This window comes from Nannospalax galili, unplaced genomic scaffold (assembly GCF_000622305.1).
Source record: "Nannospalax galili isolate Female #2095 unplaced genomic scaffold, S.galili_v1.0 scaffold886, whole genome shotgun sequence".
In the NCBI taxonomy this organism is placed as follows: domain Eukaryota; kingdom Metazoa; phylum Chordata; class Mammalia; order Rodentia; family Spalacidae; genus Nannospalax; species Nannospalax galili.
The window spans coordinates 1,400,503-1,411,672 of NW_008355971.1; the positions used below are offsets into that span (position 1 = coordinate 1,400,503).

Here is an 11,170-nt window from a genome sequence, read left to right on the forward strand (position 1 = left end):
CAGATCGCTGGGCGTGGTGACGCACGCCTTTAATCCCAGCACTCGGGAGGCAGAGGCAGGCGGATAGCTCTGAGTTGAAGGCCAGCCTGGTCTACATAGTGAGTTCCCACGCCACTGGGGCTTCAAGGAAACCCTGGCTCAAAAAGACCAAAAAAAAAAAAAAAGTGGAGGGATAATGCACTGAGAACCTAGAGCGACCTAACTTTAAATCCACCTGCTAGTCCTTTGGTGGTTTACTCAGCCTCCCTCTCGATGCCTGCCTTTGGAAACTTGAAAGTTTCCAAATGGCTCCACATCGCCACCTCTTGGCACGAAGACGCTACCCTGAAGACAGATGTTCCACAGCCTGAAGCTAGGGCGGCCATATTGACTACGGGAGTGGGCGGGGGGCTTGTGGCTGTCATTGTCAGTTAAAGCAAACGGACTTTCGGTCTCCATTTTGAGTGGCAGCAGAGGTGGAGCTCTGACATGTTCATTAGGGGCCGAGCTGGGAAGGCACCTCCGGGCCAGCGGCGGCGCTCCAACCGCCGCGGGCAGCGGCCGGCAGTCGTAGCCCCGCCTCCGGCCTTGGGCTCCACCTCCCGGCCTCACTTCCGCCGGGAGGCCATTTGTAGACGTCGCGGCCGTAAATCAGGCCCGCGGTTTGCCGCATCACGAAAGATGGCTGCGGCGGCTGCGGCGGCGGTGAACGGGGCGCACTGCGTTTCGAGCTCTGGGCCCGCGGCCACCTCCGGCGCTGTCCTGCAGACCGCGGCGGGCATGTACGAGCAGCTCAAGGACGAGTGGAACCGGAAGAGCCCGAACCTTAGCAAATGCGGAGAAGAGCTGGGCCGCCTGAAGGTAGGAGTCGGCGAGCCCGGGATGCCTGCTGCCTGCGGGAGGCGGCGCGCGCGCGGTCACCTCGCCGGGCCCACGGGCAATTCGAGAACGCGAGGTTGGGCAAGCAAGGGCCTGCCTGGAGGGCTCTGGAGCGGAGCAGACCAGACGCAGCCCCTGGGGTGGCGGGGAGGGAGTGATGGAAAGACTGATCGTGGCGGAACCGACCGCGTTAGGAGAATACTGGGGGACTGGTACCAAACACGACCAAGTGGAGAACGAGGGGGTGGTAGAAAAAAAAGATGTGTGGTTAAGACCAGGGAAAAGTTAGATTGTGAGCGCTGAGGTTAAGGACGCATCTGAGTAAAGAGAAACCTAGAACATGGGGTTCAGGATGTAAACACATTCAAGTGTTTACTAGGGAGGAAGCCTAAATATACTAAGTCAACTGAGCTTACACCAAGGAATCGTGTCTGGGCTGAACTGGGGGGATAGATTCGTGCCCCACACGACTTGATGTAAATTACCTCTACTCAGTTACCCCTGCTCAGGCAGAGTGTGGGGAAGGTCTTAAAACTCAGTATTCTGACTGGGCATGGTGGCCCACACCTGTAATGCCAGCACTTGGAAGGCTGATACAACAGGATATCGTTGGAGGCCAGCCTGAGCTACACAGTGAGATCCAAACAAAGATCCAAAATCATACCAACCAAAAATAACAACAGAAAGGACTCTGAGAGTGGCTGTGTTTCCCTGCCTCGTGATTTCTTTGGGTCAGGTACTGAGTGTCTCCTGTTTCCCAGTGGGGCTATTAATAATTGTAAGATGAGGTAATCCTAAATGAGCACTCACTGAGTGCTTCCTTGAGACTGATCCCTTTAATTCTCTAAGTTTTATGAGTTAGGGATGCTGGTTATCGCTATTTCCAAAGTAGGAACATTGAAGTCTAGAAGAAAGTAACTTGTGTTTGAAGTCTCATCTTCCTTCCCTCAGCTGGTTCTGCTGGAGCTCAATTTCCTGCCCACCACAGGGACCAAACTGACCAAGCAGCAGCTCATCCTGGCCCGTGAGTGTCACTGGGGGTTGGTGGAGGGTGATGGGCTGGAGGTTGTGGTAGGAATGGTGGCAGTGGTGATCCCAGGAGGGAGTCAAGTCACCACCTGAGAGCCCACCCTGTTACAGGTGACATACTGGAGATCGGGGCCCAGTGGAGCATCCTATGCAAGGACATCCCCTCCTTCGAGCGCTACATGGCTCAACTCAAATGCTACTACTTTGATTATAAGTGAGTCTGGGCCCTGCCCTGAACTGGAGTGGGGATGGTTACTCGATTCATTTATTTCTGGTTCAGGTTGACTTCCTTCACCTGGGAACCACTGCTCACTTAGCTCTGTCAACAGAGGTGGTAGGGGCAGAGGGTTGGCTTGGAGGTCCTGAGATGGGGTTATATGGTCCATTTTATGTAAGTCTCTAATCTGTCTCCCTTATCTATTCTGAAACTACATTCCCTTTTCCCAGGGTCGCTGCTATCACCACCCTTCACCTGCCCTGGCTCTACCCTTGTCCCCTCTGACTCACAAATCCTTAGCAACCAATAGGATCTTGCTTTGTTTTGGTTTTTATTTATTTTATTTTTGGTTTATTTTATTTTATTTTGTTTTGTTCAAGATGGGGGTCTTTTGTAGTCCTGGCTGGTCTTGAACTCAGTATGTAGCCCAGGATGGACTTCTGGTTGAGCCTCGGAATTACAGATGGTGCCTCCCTCTGCTGGTTTTGTGTGTGTGTGTGTGTGTGTATGTGTTGTTTTTGTTTTTTGGTGAATTTTGTTTTTGAAAGAAGAGTCCTGCTATATAGTTCAGACTGGCCTCAGATGAATGGTCCTCCCTTCTCTACCTCCCAGAGTGTGAGATTATAGGTGTGTGCCACTATAATTGGCCCAATAGGATTTTCTTTTTGAGACTGGGTACCCCAAATTGGCTAAGAACTCAATATGTAGCTAAGGATGACCTTGAACTTCTGATCCTCCTGCCTCTACCTTCTACATGTTGGAATTACAGGTGTGTACTACAGAGTCTTGTTAATACAGGGCTTTGTGCATGCTAGGCAAATAGTCTTCCTACTGAGCTACATCTTAAGCCCCTGGATTCTTATGACTTTACCTTGCTTAGGCCATTTAATTCACTTAACACTCATTCACTAAACCTATCTCTATGAAGTGGATACTGTAGTGACAGCTGTTTACCAGTTGGAGAAACAGGCTGAGTCACCCTGAAGTGAGATCACTTCCTTGGTCCATATGACTTGTGACTTGTTTTGCCTCTCTGGGCCTTACTTGTCTGAATTCCTAGAACCAGTTGTCAGGCTTTTGGAGACTGGATGAGGCACTTGGTAGGTCCCAAGACCTACTGACCTTGATCTCTCCCCTCCCTGGTCCGTAGGGAACAGCTCCCCGAGTCCGCCTATATGCATCAGCTCCTGGGCCTCAACCTCCTCTTCCTGCTCTCCCAGAACCGCGTGGCTGAGTTCCACACAGAATTAGAGCGGCTGCCTGCCAAGGACATCCAGACCAATGTTTATATCAAGCACCCTGTGTCCCTTGAGCAAGTGAGGCTGGGCAGGGGACGGGAGGACCGCTGAGGTGGCTGGTCCCAGGTCAGAACTTGGGGAGGATTTCTGGAAGAGTGATCAGCATTCAGCCAGTCTCAACCCACCAACTCTTCCACTTGTTCAGCCAGGAAATAGCAAGCTGTTGCTGTGTGCCAGGCACTGGAGTAGGTTTTCATACTGCAATGAAGTAAAAAGATAAAGATCTCTGATTTTGAGACAGTGAGGGGAAGAGGCTGACAGACCAAAAGAATGAGTGACTTGTGTGGTGTGTGAGGTGTGAAATGCGGTGGGGACCTGGGGGCTGGGAGGGGCCCAGAGAGGACCCAAAAGAGGGCCATGTGGATATCTAAGGAAAGGCAGTCTGTGTCCTAGGCTGAGACCTGCCTAATATCTGAGGGTCAGCAAAGAAGACAGGATCTCTGGAACAAGAGGAGCAGGTTAGGAAGTTGTACCTGGTGCTGAGGCATCTGGATGGTTTAACTGTGAGGAGGGATGACAGCTGCAAGTATGGCAGCAGTTTAGGCCAATATGAGTAGGAGCTGGGGTTGATAAAGCTTCATCTCCCCCTGTAACTGGAGAAGAGGTGGTTAGATGCCAGCCCACAGTAAGCTGAGAAGGTGTTTGTGTAAACAAGGGAGGGCTTCCTGGAAGAGGAGGAACCTAGTCTACTGGGAATGAATGGGCTGTGTAGCAAAGGGGTTTCTGGCTGAGCAGGGATTGGGGGCAGTAAGGGGAGGGAGACCCCTGTGCTCCTCTTCACCTTCTCTGTCCTCGGCCTTGGCAGTACCTGATGGAAGGCAGCTACAACAAGGTGTTCCTGGCCAAGGGGAACATCCCTGCTGAGAGCTATACCTTCTTCATCGACATCCTGCTGGATACTATCAGGTGCTTTTCCCCAGGCCCTGCCCTGCCCCTATGATTTTGATGCCTTGCTCCTTTTGTACTTGATTTTTTTGTGTTTTTTTGCCTTTGTGTTTTGTTCTGATGGTTCTGGGTCTTGAACCAGGACCTTGTGCAAGCCAAACAAGCACTCTACTGCTGAGCTGCAGTGTGCTATTGAGGAAGGGTTTTTCAACATGTAGCTGAGGTTGGCCATGAACTCACTAGGTATCTGAGGCTGGCTCTGAACTCTTGTTCCCCCTGCCTCTACCTTTCAAGTGCTAGGATTACAGGTATGTACCACTGCACCTGGTTTTATGTGGTGCTGGGGATTGAACCCAGTGTTCCATGTATGCTGGACAAGCACTCCACCAATTGAGCTACATCCCTAGTTCCTCATGATGACTCTTCATGATCTAAGACCCTCCTCCAGATCTCTGAAGTAGGGTGCAATGCTCTTGTCAAGGTTGTAAAGAGATTCTATGTGAATTTCAAGGCAGGTTTCACATAACCTGAAATCCATCTCCTTTTTTGTTTTGGCTTGGTTTTTTGAGACAGTGCTTCCTGTAGCCCAGGCTGGCCTGGAATTCACAGCAATCCTGTCTCAGCTTGAAATCCTTGTGTCTAGAGGTGGGATTCAGATGGGCCTGTAGTTGATTCCACAGTCTTAATAGTTACAGAGACTGGGCTGTGGGTCCCCTCTGGCCCTTGCCTGCTTTGTGACTCTGGTTAAGTTAGTTCTCTAAGCCTCTGCCAGTAAACTAGGGCAGAAATGTATTCAGCCATCAGTGCTGAGCAGAGGGCAGGGTCTGGGGGTTATCTGCTTAGTAGTGAGAACTACATCATCTCCTCACAGGGATGAGATCGCAGGATGCATTGAGAAGGCCTACGAGAAAATCCTTTTTGCAGAGGCCACCCGGATCCTCTTCTTCAACACACCCAAAAAGATGACAGAATATGCCAAGAAGGTGGCTGGGGTGTGGGACAAGGGGGTCAGAAGGGAGGGATGTGCCCTGTCACAACAGTGCTAGTGCGTAGTGGGTTGTCAGGAGGGACATTAGGGGAGTAACGCTGCCTAGGATCAAATCCAGCTGTGAGACCTCAGGACCTCAGGCAAGTTGCTCAGCCTCTTGGAGCCTGTTTGCCTTTCCAGAGAAGGGAGCTAGAGTTTGACGCATGGCTTTGGGGGGGCGGGGTGCGATGCTCTGCATGTTGGATTTTACCCGTGGCAGAATTCCTTAGAAGCAGTTTGTCCCATAAGAGTTATTTGGTATAGAGCATTTGAGTGGTTGCGGTGCCCCAGGAGATGCTGACTCATGGTGCATGGTGACCCTGGTTTCCCTGGAGGCAGGAGGAGAGTCAAGAGCAGATGATCAGAGGGGTGAAATTGACTGAGTAATGGCGACAGCTATAGTTACTTACTCTGGGCCAAATACTATTTTCATTGCTCCAGAAGTTTTTTGATTGAGTCCTTGCAGTAGACCCAGACAGGAGCATTATTAGGGTACCCATCTTGAACATGGAGAAACTGAAGCACAGAGCAGATTTTCTTGCCTTGAGATGTTTGGGTGGCAGTGATCAGTGAAGAAAGGAGCAGCCATGGCATATGGGAAATGGCTTCATGGGGTTGGGGGGGTAGCCTTTTGGTCACACACCCATTTCTGATTTCTCCCTACAGCGAGGTTGGGTCCTAGGCCCCAACAACTACTACAGCTTTGCCAGCCAGCAGCAGAAGCCAGAAGACACCACCATCCCTTCCACTGAGCTGGCCAAACAGGTCATCGAGTATGCCCGGCAGCTGGAGATGATTGTCTGAGCCTTGGCGGGGTGGGCAGGCTTGGCTATCCAACAAACCCAGTTTAGGCTGGCCTCCAATAAAGATGGATTATAACTTCTTATGGGCCCTAGTCTTCCCCAGTGGGATGGAAGGAGACAGTTATCCCTGGAGAATTTGGGAGTTTGGGGCCCTGGGGGAGTTTCAGACAACCACCCTCCTCGGTGTTATCCAGTGGCTGTCACTCTGGGTTTCAAGCATAGATGCCCAGTGGTCCATGGGAGAACACAAGCCCAGGTAGAGGGCTCTTCTAGCCATCTGTGGACACATTGTGGCTCTGGGCCAGGGCACCAGATTTCATTGAAGAGTGTGTCTCAGTTTTTAAAAAATGTTGGCAATGAATTAAATAACTTTAAAGTGACACATATAATTGACTTTGTGAGCTTCCAGTGTGATCCCTCTGGGACAAAAGGTATGGGCCCAGCCAGACACTGGCATGCTCTAGTCTCCTTCCTAAGCCAACTCTGACTTGGACCCTTGTGGCCCACTAGTCTGTTTCCTGCTTTAAAATTCTTGGGAAGCTGCCTAATGGGCCAAGTTTAAGCCTGGCTGAGCCATCCTTGGGGTTTGGGGTTTTCAAGAAAGTCCAGTCATTGTCCTTACTGTAAACCATGAAGGATTGTACTTCTTCAATATGGTCTCTGACCTTGGGGCCTGCAGTGTGTAGGATTTGTTTTGATGGGGCCTGGCCTTCCCAGCTGTGCTCCTCAGCCCCCAGTGGTGATAGGCAGCTAGGCAAGCTGTGTAGACTGGGTACTTTATTGGCAAGGGAGGTGAGGCAGAGGGCATTGGGCAGACTGCACTCAGTTGGAATGAGTGGCCTGCAAGTCGTAGTGTTCCAGTCCAGCTACTAAGGAGCCAGCCAACTTGATGGTGGCAACCCAGGGTGGCTCGCTCAGGTGGTTGGTAGGTGTTCTCAGCCTGGGAAGGAAGAATTCGACAGGCTCTGCTATGTATCCTTTCTGGGGCTTCTTTATCCTACAGGCATAACGACAACCCAGAAAGCTGTCCGAAGAGCCCAAGGGCAGTTTAGGGTATGGGGATGTCTACACAGAATAGGAAAGAGGGTGATGGTTGGTGATAGGGCTCCAGGGCAGAGTGGGAAGCCATAGGAAACCAGGGTTAGATCTGGCAACCCTATCCTGAAGCTTGGTATAGGGAGTGGAGGCTTGGGGGCTGGGGAGTATAGCTTTTGCACCCCCAAGACCCAGGCCTCTGCCCTCTAGTGGCCAAAGCCTTGGGTCCCAGAGTGGGAAGGAAGCATTTCCAAAGGCTGGGGATTCCTAGTCCAGGAAAGTTGGGGCCCTCTACCCCACCCCTGAGTTCATAAAGATAGTCTTCTATCCCCTATGTGTGAAGAACATGGTTCTTGGTGCCCTGAGGAACCTGTTGAAGGCAGGAACCAGCTTTCTTTCCTCATGGCTACAAGAGAGCAAGAAGCTGGGCTAAGGGCCAGTATGGGGTCAAGGCTCCTGGAGCCTTGAATGACTAGAGCTCAGCTAGGTGGAGAAGTAGATAGGAAAGTCAAGGGTCAAGTTGTCAAGGGAAATTGGGTACAGATGCCCTCTGCTCCCTACCAGGCAGACACGTTGCGTGGCAGGCGACGATGGTCTGGCTGATGATGGCAGTAGCACTTGCAGGGACAAGAATTAAGCACCTCGAAAGGTGGCCAGTGGCACACTGAGCCCTTGTTGGCTGCCCGTGTGGTAGAGGGTCTGCTGGCTCCACCTCCTCCACTGTCGCTGTTAGGCACGGTAGTTGTAGTCGGTACTTGTGGACCATCTCCCGGAGTCCTGTCTTCACGGGTCACACCCCGGGCTGCGCGCTGACCCTTGTTCCTGCGTGTACGAGTCTTGATGGGCTGAGGCGCAGGCACGGACTGCTCAGCGGTGGTGGTTGCTGGAGCTGGGGATGCGGCTGGGGCTGGTGAGGGGGCCGGCTCTGCAGCCAAAGTCGGGGGCAGAGTAGGGGGAGGGGCGGGAGCCAAGGCTGACTGCACTTGGCCACGGCCTGGGGTAGGCGGGCGGGCCACCAGCAGCAGCGTCTGGGGTACCGCTGGCGGCTGGGATGTGGGCGGCGGTGCTGGCGGTGGCGTAGCTGGTGGCGGTGGCAACGGAGGTATCGGCTGTTGCGGACGCACAGGCTCACCATTGGTGGGCGCCGGAAAGATGAACATAGGTGGCGCCAGCAAGGCAGGTGCAGGCTTTTGGGGCCCAGGAGCTGGATGCATTGGCCCAGACCTGGGTGGAGGGGATCCACAGGGCCCAGAGAGCCCGGCCGCACGCCGTCGGGGCGCCCCAATTCCCCCAGCAGCCCCGTTAAAACGGAAGTGGCGTTCGGTGCCATCGGGAGGGCTCACCCAGTCGAATTTGGGCTTTGAGCCTGGGAAGGTGGTGTAGGGGGGCGGTAGAGGCCTGGCGTGGGGCGCAGGCGCCGAAGGGGGACCAGAACACCCTTCACCATCTCCATCACCGCCCTCGGTTTCCTGTGCCGTACAAGGGACCTCTCCCAGGGGACGAGTGGCTCCAGGAGGTTGGGGTCCCTGCTTCAGGACCTCAGCATAAGAGAAACCACCCGAGGCAGCGAACAGTCCTCCACTTCCACTGCCCCCAAGCGTGGCTTTGGCCCCTAAGGACCCCGAGGCTGCCGCTGGGGATACGTGGGGCCCCGACTCGAAGGTGACTTTACACAGCAGGCTCAGGCCGGACTCAGAAGTAGCAGACCGGGCCATTTCGCCTCCTCCGGCTTGGGGAGGTGCTTCTGCGCGGGCTCCCCCTGCTGCCGGACCCTCGCTGCTGTGTCTGACCTGGCTTTCTACCCGGCTTGTGGTGGATGCAGCCAGAGTGATTCTGCGGCTCGGGGGCTTCGGGTCAGGAGGTGGTGGAGGCAGCGGCTTCCGTGGCTCCAGGGGCGTCGGAAGTGGAGCTGGGGCCCTCGGGACTGGATCTTTTTCGGGCAGTTGCCTGGGCAGCGGTGGCAGCGGGTGGAGGCTCGGAGGGTCCCCCTGACCGTGATGGCTCGCTTCCAACAGGCCGCGGATCCGAGGTACCGCGGTGCCCGTGGGTTTTCGCCACTTAGACGGCGCGGGCAGCAGGGTCCCCACGGGAGGCGGGGGTGGTGTGGAGACCGAAGCCGCAGCCGCCTCCTCTGGAAGGGGTGGTGTCCCTGGCGAGGGCAGTTCTAAGGTCAGGGGCAGGGGCGAGGATGAGGCCTGGGACTCCGGAGGTATCAGGAGTCCCGGGGGCCCGGAACTGCCAGGAGACCAGACGCCCAGCCCTCGAGCCAAGCGCACGGCTGGGGAGGAGGGGGTCACCTCAGGCTCCACCAGAGACATCCTGCGGGAGTTGGAGGCGCGGTCTGAGGCCTGCTCTTTTCGGGAGCCCCCGCCCGCGGACGACTCCGACTGCACGTTCCCCATTTTCGACGGAGGTCGAGGACTGTAGTTAAAAAAATAAAACTTGCACCAGTCAGTCGGCAGGTACTGCAGGGACCCCACGTCTCAGGCTTTTCTGGACGTATTAGCTGCATTGGTCTGTCCCCGCCGCCCAATATCTTCTAAGCCCTTGTCTCAAGTCGCCTGTTCCGAGTCTTCAAGGTGACGCCCACTTTCCCATGGCTCCTTCAAGCTGCGGTTCTTATTTTTTAGAATCCAACTTCTTAATGTCCTAACCAACCGTGACCCCCAAGGCTGTTTAGATTACATGCCCAACACTTCGGCCACGCCCAGGATCTCCAGGTTTTAAGGGTCAGTTCTTTCCAGCTTTTCTATTAGTGTCAAGTCACACCGATAATGATGGTTGTGCCCTAGTAGCTAACAAGGAATTCAGGCTTCTTTCCCTACACTCTAACCCGGACCCTGAACCTTAGGCCCCGCCCCATCCTCTGGTCCCACAGCCAATAGGGAATCTGTCCTCATCCATTCCCTTCTCCACCCAGGTCAGGCCCGCCCCTCCCCAACAAAGAACAGGTACTGTGGTGGTCAAGCTGGTCCATTAGACCCTCAGTCCTAACCCTCCGATCATCCAACCTCTCTCTTTGTCGATCATTTGGTCCCTCCCTCTTCTCAGGCAGCAGCAAATCCTCAAGCCTAAACTTTTCCCGCTCGGCTTCTAACACGGGTCTCAGCACTTAGGCTCCACCCCTTTCTTCAAGCTCCGCCCGGGCTCCTCCTCTCAGAAGACCCCACTCACCAATTCCTCCAGCCGACCAAAGTTCAGACCGCGGCCCCGTGGGCCCAGGGCAGGGCGGGGAACTGCTGTAGCAGAAAATAACCGAAAAGAACGGGGGCGCGGGTGAAGGCAAGTGGGCGAGACAGCGAGGGCGACCCCCGAGATCCTGGCCCCGCCCAGAGCTCGAGGCCCCACCCTTCTTTGAGTTAGCTTGAGCGCGGCCTGGCGAACCTGGCATCTCCCCTTGGAATCTACTCCGGGTGCTCTTCTCCCGTCCGGAGTACTTCGACCTAAGCCCCACCCCTTTCGAACTGTCTCTGAGGCCACGCCCGTTGACAATGCTCCGCCCTCTCCATTAAGCCCCTCCCTCATCCCCGCCCATTGCGAACCCAGCTATGTAGCTCCTCCCTTTGAGTGTCTCCTCTGCCTTGCCTCTAAAGAAATGTATCTCTCAGCTCCTCCGGCTTGGGTCCTGGCAGCATCTCTTTCCAAGACCCTGTCTGTCCTCCGAAGTCCCAGCCACCTGTACTTACCGTAATGCATCCTATCGGTTCCTCCAATATCCAAACCTCCTCCTTACTCAGGCTCTCAGACCCCGCTCCCTCGCAAACGCTTCCTTCTCGCCCCACCCCTTTTCGAACCCTGCCGGGCACCCAGCCCCTCCCATTTGGAGCCCAAACCTTGGACCACCTTCTCTTTAGAACCCGGAGACCAGGTCCTATCCCTGTTCCCTCTTCACATCATCAGAGACCAACAGCTCAGATCAAAAGTGGGGGATCCCCCTCTGAATCCTGAAAAAATGGGGTCTAGAGGGGGCGATCAGTGGAGCCAGTGCCGGGCTCTAGGACCCAGCGGGCAAGTACGC

At 54.6% G+C, this 11,170-nt stretch overlaps 2 protein-coding genes across 9 annotated transcripts; one reads left to right on the forward strand and one right to left on the reverse strand.

The window, feature by feature from the left end:
• The first annotated feature begins 429 nt into the window (after positions 1-429).
• Positions 430-6,200, forward strand: Psmd8 (proteasome 26S subunit, non-ATPase 8). The gene is made up of 7 exons (XM_008853910.1): positions 430-840; positions 1,810-1,882; positions 1,999-2,101; positions 3,255-3,420; positions 4,208-4,308; positions 5,159-5,270; positions 5,981-6,200. Exons 1-7 carry the CDS (start codon positions 469-471, stop codon positions 6,116-6,118), a joined length of 1,065 nt encoding a protein of 354 aa, XP_008852132.1. The 5' UTR covers positions 430-468; the 3' UTR covers positions 6,119-6,200.
• Ggn (gametogenetin) lies at positions 3,427-11,010 on the reverse strand. 8 transcript variants are annotated; one of them, XM_029556548.1, is made up of 4 exons: positions 10,996-11,010; positions 10,327-10,391; positions 7,714-9,573; positions 6,042-7,057 (listed from the first exon to the last, which is right to left on the reverse strand). In XM_029556548.1, exons 3-4 carry the CDS (start codon positions 9,552-9,554, stop codon positions 6,940-6,942), a joined length of 1,959 nt encoding a protein of 652 aa, XP_029412408.1. In that variant the 5' UTR covers positions 9,555-9,573; positions 10,327-10,391; positions 10,996-11,010; the 3' UTR covers positions 6,042-6,939. The 8 variants fall into 8 exon arrangements, with proteins under 8 accessions (XP_029412409.1, XP_029412408.1, XP_029412407.1 ...); XM_029556547.1 differs by having other exon boundaries at positions 10,327-10,388; positions 10,986-11,003; XM_029556544.1 differs by lacking the exon at positions 10,996-11,010 and adding an exon at positions 10,839-10,934.
• Between the last annotated feature and the right edge of the window lie 160 nt (positions 11,011-11,170).

Coding starts and splice junctions, on each gene's coding strand:
- Ggn (XM_029556548.1), bottom strand. CDS start 9,554: ATGGGGAACGTGCAGTCGGAGTCGTCCGCGGGCGGGGGCTCCCGAAAA. Junction 7,058..7,713: donor CCACGCAACGTGTCTGCCTG/GTAGGGAGCAGA, acceptor CTTCCTTCCCAG/GCTGAGAACACCTACCAACC.
- Psmd8 (XM_008853910.1), top strand. CDS start 469: ATGTTCATTAGGGGCCGAGCTGGGAAGGCACCTCCGGGCCAGCGGCGG. Junction 841..1,809: donor AAGAGCTGGGCCGCCTGAAG/GTAGGAGTCGGC, acceptor TCCTTCCCTCAG/CTGGTTCTGCTGGAGCTCAA. Junction 5,271..5,980: donor TGACAGAATATGCCAAGAAG/GTGGCTGGGGTG, acceptor TTCTCCCTACAG/CGAGGTTGGGTCCTAGGCCC.